This window comes from Necator americanus, chromosome II (assembly GCF_031761385.1).
Source record: "Necator americanus strain Aroian chromosome II, whole genome shotgun sequence".
Taxonomy (NCBI): domain Eukaryota; kingdom Metazoa; phylum Nematoda; class Chromadorea; order Rhabditida; family Ancylostomatidae; genus Necator; species Necator americanus.
Genome location: NC_087372.1, coordinates 7,854,777 through 7,863,801, shown reverse-complemented (window position 1 = coordinate 7,863,801; position 9,025 = coordinate 7,854,777). Strand labels below are relative to the sequence as shown.

General features: G+C 36.9%; 1 protein-coding gene across 2 annotated transcripts; it reads right to left on the bottom strand.

The window, feature by feature from the left end:
- Positions 1-607: 607 nt before the first annotated feature.
- RB195_017126 (uncharacterized protein) lies at positions 608-7,151 on the bottom strand (the record flags this gene model as incomplete). Of its 2 annotated transcripts, XM_064183978.1 has the most annotated exons (7): positions 608-814; positions 1,614-1,695; positions 2,008-2,123; positions 2,332-2,403; positions 3,226-3,335; positions 4,181-4,281; positions 7,081-7,151. In XM_064183978.1, 7 exons carry the CDS (start codon positions 7,149-7,151, stop codon positions 608-610), a joined length of 759 nt encoding a protein of 252 aa, XP_064039859.1. The 2 variants fall into 2 exon arrangements, with proteins under 2 accessions (XP_064039859.1, XP_064039860.1); XM_064183979.1 differs by lacking the exons at positions 4,181-4,281; positions 7,081-7,151 and having other exon boundaries at positions 2,332-2,416; positions 3,226-3,350.
- Positions 7,152-9,025: the final 1,874 nt, after the last annotated feature.

The following is a 9,025-nucleotide window of genomic DNA, read 5'->3' as shown; positions in this document are numbered from 1 at the left end:
AAAAAATGGAATAAAAAAGAAATAGAGTCCCGTCTAAACGTTTGTGGATGACCATAATGATTTTGAAAAATACAGAAAAGAGGGGATTTTTTTTCTACTATTCACCTACTGTTTTCACTTTAATCATTTATATACTTTACTCTATTATTTACTTTATATTGCTATGTTTTCTTTATTTTCCTGGATCCTTTCACGCCAGAGGCGCATCCGTATGGAGATTTATCAACGCTGTGTACTTTTTTCCTTTACCTTTTTCCTCACTCTTTTTTTCCTTTTCCTTTCTCCTCCAATCTTCTTTTTTCCTTTTCTTTTATCTTCCAATCCTTTATCTCATTAATTTCATAGAAAAGTCTTCGAAACCTCTTTTCGACTATTTACATTTCGTTTTACAGGTGCTCGGCGCTTAACAACAACAATGTTTCGCACAAACAGCTGTTCGAGTCATATCGAGCAGCAGCTGACACACACACGCGTACAGCTCCTGAGAGAACAGACACAGCTATAAAGCAATCCATTCAATTCTCTATATTTAACTGCTATGTGGAGTTGTTCCGAACAGAACAAGAACAAAAAAAATCGCCATCAAACTATTCATCCAGTGACCAAACTATAAAGAAAATCGGATCCTTCGTAAAGTGAACGGAAGCTCTTCACCGTTGCTTAATCCAACGCTCTCGAGCTCTCCGGAAAAAGATTTTGGCGGATCTGACGGCGAGGCTTTTTTGACGCTAAGATCAAGTGGCAGGGAATCCTCGTCGGACCTCGTCGTCCACTTGTTTGAAACGTCAGTCATGATTACGGGCAATTTTGACGCCTGAAAGCGGGTCGTATGAGCCATCCACAACACATTCAGAAGGACGTATCAAAAGAAACGAACAAATCAAAAAGTGGCAAAAAAAGCCGGAATTTAAAAATTTCTAAATATTGTGGCTCCAAAGTACTTAATAACACTACAGTAGGAACAGCAAATAATTAATTCACCAAATAATTAACATCTTGTCTCTAGGATGTAATGGAATTGTTTCACGGAAGAAAACTCCGTATATTTTCTAACTTCTTTCTTACTTCCTCATAATTGTTTTAGCTTTCTTCTCTTAGCATTCCCGGTTTCATCGATTTTTTCTTTGCATTAACTTAATATTCCTTAAATTAATGCCAATATTAACTATAAATACAGTATAAATTAATACTACTACTAATTAACACCAATTTAATATTGATTAAAGTGAGCGAGAGAAGGTAGATGTGAAAATTTTTGAATTTCAAAAGTCTAAATGTTTGAATCTGCTTCCAGAAGTCACAATTGAATTTTTCTAAATAACTTTTCTAACTACATATATCATCAAAACTGTGTATATTTTTATTCTATTTCTTGATTTATTTTCAAACAAAATTTATCTTTCAACGTTAGCTTTTTCGAACCCTTTTTTTAAGAGAAAGAAGCTAACGCAATTTTCATCTTCTCACGGTGCTGCAGCAAGATAAAAATACAGAATTTAGCAAAGAATTTGAAAGGCAGCGAAACACCCTTGAGTATGTACCTAAATCCGTAGAAAAACTGTGATTTTTTTTCCGGGAAGAACATACAAATGTAAAAAATCAGGTCGACTAACCGTGGAGCATTCTTCACTCCGCTTTCCCAAATTATACTTCCTCATAGTTTGAACGTGGTGGCTAGAATTATTACTTGAATTCCTGAAAAAAAAATGTGGTTTCATACGTGAGACATAGGGACCAAAAATTACTGAAGAAAAAACCCTTAGGAAGACATAACTAATTTTCTAAGGAAATTGCTTTTCTTTTTGGCTGAATATACATGAAGAAGTAGTTTTTTGATGCTAGTAGCCTCGGCGCGGCCTCAAATGGTGCTTCACACACCAAGTTGCAGCGAACGCGTCGCGGTTGCTCGATGCAACACAGATATTACACTCGTGTATCCGAAATTAGTCATACTTCGAGAGAAATTCTATTCCACAATATTATTATTACCTACTATTAAGAGAATACCTGTGTTTTGTAGCATGCATTTGGAACTTGATCCTGTCTGAGAAACCCTGATCACATACGGAGCAATGAAAATGTAATTGTTTCTTTTTAAGCTTGCAAAATGGTCGAGAACACACCTGAAATGGTTGTTGAATCTTTGAAATTCCATTCAAGAGTTACTAAAAACTTAAAAGATTTTGAAACTTTGAAATTTTACTCGAAATTAACAAATAACAAACTATTAGCAATCGGTTTTTAACAGATACAGTACACAGTTTTCTGGAAGAAGAGATGATGCAGAGACGATTTTATAGAGCTTTTTTTACAGAAATTTTATCACCTCACCATTTTGTTCACATCACATCGCAGCTGCGATTGGCATTGATCCGATGAGTGTTCGGAGACGGAGATGAAATACTGGAATTTATTTCTAATCATAAACAGTTAGGCTAGCGCTTTATGGGTTTGTTCATCTTTCAGGAAGCCATCCTATGAATATTTCATACATATTCATAGGTTAATATTGAGAATTGCATTCTATGCTAAGCCTAGGCGAAAAAAGAGGAATTGTTCTTTTTTATCCCATTGTAGCACATTGAAATTCACAGACATATTTCAATTCTCGCTTTTTAGACTTTAAGTGCATACATGAAATTGGTAGTGGGTTTATTTCACTGGTTTCCAGCAAAAAGTTGTCTCTTAAGGTGGATAACTCAGTAGAATGAGAAATGTGTAGATAAAATAAAGTAATACATAATAATAATATGATATAAAGTAATGAAATAATACATAATACATAATATAAAATTATATATATATATATATAATATATATATATATATATATATAATATATATATATATATATATAGGCCAACACGCGTTCCAAACCCTCAACGATCCCGAATTCCAGTAAAATGCGTTGGCGCATCCCAAGTGGACTGATACGCCAGTGACTTTATCCTTTATCCTTTTAATATAAAATAACACATAATATAAAGTAATGAAATAAAGTTACTTTATTTTGCATAAAATAAATTAATACATGAAGGCATAAATGTAATTTTTAAATTATATCAGATGGAATAGTAAATAAGATGAAGTATAGAAAGAGCGCTGTGAAATGAGTGGAGATCGGGAAATCCGAAATCTCTTATGTAAGAATTTTATGCAATACTTCTTTCTAGATCCATACTTCTATTATGGATGTTATTTTAGAAACAAAGACGAAACAACTCACTTTTTTGCAAACTCGGCAATGATAATGCGATTTTCTACCAGAATATGGACAATCGGAGGATGTTTCCGATGAAGAGGAGTTCGGTCTCCGGATAGGGCAGCATTTTGAGTCTGAAATAGCATCATTCTATGCGAAAAAGTCCTGAGTACCCATAGTTTGAAAGCATCACCCCACGGATGTGAGGTGGTGCAGATTTCAGGTGGAGTATTCTTTTAGGGGATAGTAGATTATGGAGAAGGGGATGATTCGTCCATTAGGCAATTAGTTCCTAATTGCCGTAAAAAACGGCCCGGAAGATGCGGTGCATGCACACGGCTGGCGCGCTCCAGTCGAGCTCCTTGTAGAAAATAGTGCGCCAAAACGCCTGAAGCCGTATCTTCCGGGCCGTTTTTAACGGCAATTAGCAAGAAATGGACGGAGTCATCCCCCTCTCCATAATCTATGATCCCGTATACGAAGACTCCACCTGAAATCCGTACCACCTCAGATTCGAGGAGTGGTGCCTTTAGTAGAATTAGCATGGAACCATAGATCTTTGGTTCACATCCTTATTATGGTTGTTGTTGTACTATTTTTATTCTATTATTCAATTTGTTTTTATATCAAGATTGTTCTCGACAATCAGTATAAGAAAATCAGCCAATGCATCAGATTATCCAGCCAATTATCCATATTATCGATTTTTTTTTTACCTTCTGGTCTTTACTCTTGGGACCCAAAAATACCTCGTTCTTCTGCTAACAATTTAAAACCACCCATTAATAAAAGTGGTTGATTGTTATGCGATTTTCATTTGTTCCCTAATTTCCTTTTAAAAACATCTTTCTCTGAAAAGAACCTTCTAAGATTTAGTTCTAAGGTCTTTCTTAAGGTCGTTTGACATAAAGAACGCAAACAGCAGAAGAAACAATGCGAAAAGATATTCAGGCTAAGAAATTGAAGAGCACAAACCAACCGATATGAAAGAATTCGATCTGTGCCGGAAGCGGTAGTCCCGCATGAAAAACTCCCACATGATTGGCAATGATAAGCTCATCACTGGAGCAGAAATGACATCTGAATAATAGTTCTATGGTTATATTGTAGATCGAATTTTTTTTAAATTAGTCCCACGATTTTTCATCTGTTTTTGCATTTCTTTCTTGGGATTTTTCGCTAATTACCACGGAATTCACGATTTTCCACACAAATTATAGTTGCGTAAAAACGAGCAGAAACTCGGAGCAACTCTTTAAGCGGCTGTCTTCGAGCTGGAAAAGTAAAGCTACACAGCATCGAGGACCCTCGACCCAGGTGGGACCTTGCTGCTACTGGACAGAAGAATTGAGCAAGGACCCATGGTCAATGGCAGGCACTAGCTTCACTGCGTAACTTTGAGATTAGCCTCCAACTCTTCTGGCTTGAGGTCTTTTTGACCCCATTATATCAATATGGCCTGTGTGGAAGTGATTTTATGTTTGGTACAGTATACAGTACGGTACTGCTATTGTAAACATGGTGAGAATGATGAATTAGCGTGGCCATGACAGGTAGCATTCTCGACATAAATAGACAAAAAACAAAAAAATTAATTAAAAATAAAAAAATAATATATAAATGTGTAATAATATATGAATAATAAGAAACACAAATATTAAGCATACTATAGATATCACATTAAGTAAACTTCTAGAAAGTTTACTTAATAATTTATAACTACCTATTAATAATTCATAACTTGGCAAAGTACAGCTCTCCCGGTGTTTTTTCTTTTTTTTTTTGTTCATGCTTTGAAAGACTTTAGAACTCCCCTCCCCTCTACCCTCAAAACCCTCAAAACTAAGAACCCATAAATCTGCGAAACAACACCATATGGTTAAAAAAATTACTCGTTCTTTTTCTGGTCACTGATTTTTTTCCCCGAAAATTCCCCGCTTCACATTTTCTTTTTCAAATTAAGCGAGTGCCAGCTGAGTTATGAATTCGTTCGCGCACTTAGTGTCATCGTTTGGTCGTACGTACGTGTTGTCGTAATGATTGCTTGTGGAAGCTGATGTTCAGAAACACTGCGGCCTACGTTCCTTCATTTTTTTTCAGAGATGTCTGCGCGTCAAACCATTTTAATTCACAACACTGAACGGCGTAAACTCGTATTTTTTTCCGAAGTTCTACGCTTAGGTCATTAAACGCAGCATACCACGAATCTGAGGTGGTACGGATTTCAGGGGGAGTATCCGTATACAGGGTCGTTAGATTGTGGAGACCGGGGTGGTTCCGCTCATCTCTTCCTGAATCACTGCAAGCAGCTGGTCCCTGAATGTTGTTTTGTACGATGCCTTCTATTACAGCGCGCCACCCTTGCACGCGTAGCGTCCCTTACAGCCTATCAGGGCAGTCCGAATTGATTTTCGACGAATCGCAGGGCGGAGGCGGCGCAAGGGGTGGAGCGTTGCAATAGATGGCGTCATACAAAACAATATTCTGGAGGCTGCTGCTTGCAGTGATTCAGGGAGAGATGAGCGGAATCACCCCCGTCTCCATAATCCACGACCCCGTATATTCCACCTGAAATCCGTACCACCTCAGATTGGTGGTATGCTGCCTTTAGTCAGAATTAGGCAAATCAGAATCAGAATTTTTTGAAGTTCAACTAGAAGCTTAGGCCCCGACTCAGAATCAGGTTGAGATTTGTAGTAAATCTATTCCAATGACTACTTTATCGTTTTCAGTGAGATTTCTTCTTGTAGTTCTATATTCGGAATAATTAATAGGGCGAGTTCTTTTTTTTCTTTCTTCTTTTCGAAGTTCACTTTACACTAATATCCACAACTAGAGACAAACGAAACAAATTGTGCAGATGAAGAGGTGAAGAGGTAAATAGAAATAGGCTGCTTTTTGCCATCACTCTAAATTTTAATTTTTTAATAATTTTCATTTAAGATTTCCTAATTTTAAATTTAATGCCTCAAACCTTTGAAATACTATAAAATAGGTAAAAATTGGCAAACCAACCCTTTTATGGTGCAATGAGCATGAGCTTTGTCAGAAAATAGGCAATTCTCCACATCACAACACTCTTTCGGACGAATGAAACGAATATTAGGGAAAAACATCGCTTTTAGATGGAATCAGAGCATTTTTTGTAGATCTCAACCTAAAATATGGTCCTTTAGATCCTATACCGAAAAATACAAGCATTGATGAGGGTAAAAAAAATTGAGAATGAAAGATTTTGAGCAATTTAACTTGGGGAAATCAAATCTCTACAAGAGACGGCGGAAAATCCCTTTTTTCCATATAGAGGGACAACAAAGCTTTTCTCAAAAATATAAAATACAAGTACAATTTTAGAAAAAAAGTAGTCCACCGATTCTTTGTCTGTTTACTTTTCTTTCTTAGGATTTTTCGTCCGTGAAATCACTTGTATGTTGGTTTTTTCAAAAACATTTTCTTTTCTTTTTTTTATTTTTCTTTTCTCTTTTTTAAAAAATTTTCTATTTTCAAAATTTCAAAGAGGATTTTCAAAAACAATCCGTAAATAAGAACAGCATCCAAGTCTCTGTAATTCTAGTTTCACCGAGATACCAACAGTGTACCAGAGAAAACAAAAAACTTCACGTAGATACCACACGGAGGTAAGAATGAGGGATTTATCCTATTTTTCCCCATGATGCTTCTCCAGTAGAAAGTTCAGTACCGAAAAAACAGATTTTTCGCATAGACATACCTATATGTTCTAGTTGAAGGAGGTCACTACAGTACTATTATCCTGTACTATGTAGATAAGTGAAGGATAAAGTGATCTACACAAAAAGAATTACATCTGAGAATGCTTAACCAATGCGTAAACTCCCAAGAAATCCTAGCAACACATACGATGAGAATTCTTTAAGAGGTAGTCCGAGTGAGTTGATCTCGTCATTGGTTGGCAACGACGTCGTTTCCATGCCCTCCGGGGTTCGTCTCTCAATGAGTTGCTGCGGAAACGAAAACGAATTGCATAACATAGCGGTAGGTACGGGAACAAAAACAGAATAACTAATAAATCCTCAGCCAATTCCTACTTCTGCGGGTTGCTTCATGCATTTCTTATCTAATAACATCAAATTCAGGGAAATAACGAGGCAGGACGAAGTAATATTTAGGCTACAGACTCCTAGGACTGCTTTGAACTTCGTAAAATATTTTTGAATAAAATGTGCATTGATTTTTGATGAACTACACACGAGATCATCGAGTAATTTTATTTTATTCTATTCTATTTTATTTTATTTTATCCTAGTTTTATTCTATTTGTTTTATTTCATTTTTTTGATTGAATTTTTTAAGACTCCGGCAAGTCGCCTTGTTTCAGAGCCTGAAATGGGTGATTCAATCCATAATCTAAACGAGCAAATCTCTCCACAACTAAACAGACAAACTCTACGCTTATTTTTTCAACCACTAACCTAGCGGCTACACTAAAGGCTCACTTCGGGTCTGAAAGACTTAGCAGTGATTGCAGACTGATCGATAACAACAACGAATGATTCGAATATGAATGAATTGAAATCAAAAGAACCACCTGAGACATGGCACGAGTTTTCCCGGTTTTTTTTTATCGAGAAAGATTCTCCTTTGCTCTATCTCTATCTAAGGGTTCTTGGCATGGATCCACGACGTATCCAGCAATTTTTCAGCCGCTTCCGTTCTATATTCGTGCGCTAAGATTCGAGTCTTGATTTCAATATTGGCTCCATTGTGTTCTACCGTTCTATGGACGCCTAGTTTTGTCGATTTCTATGACTTATTCTTGTCATTTTGAATATTTTTGAACACAAGGTTTTTCAAGTTATTTACAATCCACTGATTTATTCCATTCATTACACACACATTCTCATTCCATTCACCTAATAATACAAAATATTCTGTTCAGTAAGGCTAGAGCCACCTTTCACTTAATTTCTGGGAGTAAAAAAGAGAAAAATTGAGCAGCCCTCACAAAAATGTTCACCTACTAACATAAAGGACACAAACAAACAATCGATAGTTCAATCAATCGATAGTTTAAAGTTTACAGTTTCTTCAACAATGATTAGGTTCTGTTGAACCGACTGTCGCATCAGAAAGGTCAATTGACGTTTATTTAACGTTGTTTTTATGAACATTCCTAATATTCGTAATTATCGATCGATGTACAGCGACAACATTATAAAAAAAAAGGATGGAGAAGACATTATAGTCACTGATGCAATTAGAGCCATGCTTGAACAATTGGTTATACTTGGGTCAAAACGACATGAAGCACGGACAGTTGCGTAAGCGACTGCGCTCGAAGCAGCGCGGTGCAGCGTAGCGGTTGGGATCGTGCAAGGATCCTCGCTACCGCCGCCCATCTTCGCAGGTCGCCATGGTCCCACCTCGATCCCAACCGTTACGCTGCACCGCGTCGCTTCGAGTGCAGTCGCTTACGCAACTGTTCCTGCTTCACGTCGTTTTGACCCGACTATACGTACACTCTCAATGGTCGAGCTCTAAGTAGAATAAGCCTACGCCTATGCTGTGTGGTTCAGGAGAATACCTCCGCTCAACGTTTTTCGAAATGTCGAAATTGTTACTGCGGACCTATAGATTTACCGTACTCTGCGCGTTCACTTTCATTAACAAGTCGCTTATAATTGCACCTTCATGATATAAAACAGAAAAATTCCAGCAGGTTAGTCAGGTTCGTTGTATCAAATGCGACAAGAATTGTTTTACCTACATATGCACGTGTGAGATTGAGCAACAACGGAAATCTAGCTTTCCTAGTGGTACAATCATGAAAGTACCTGAAATCAGG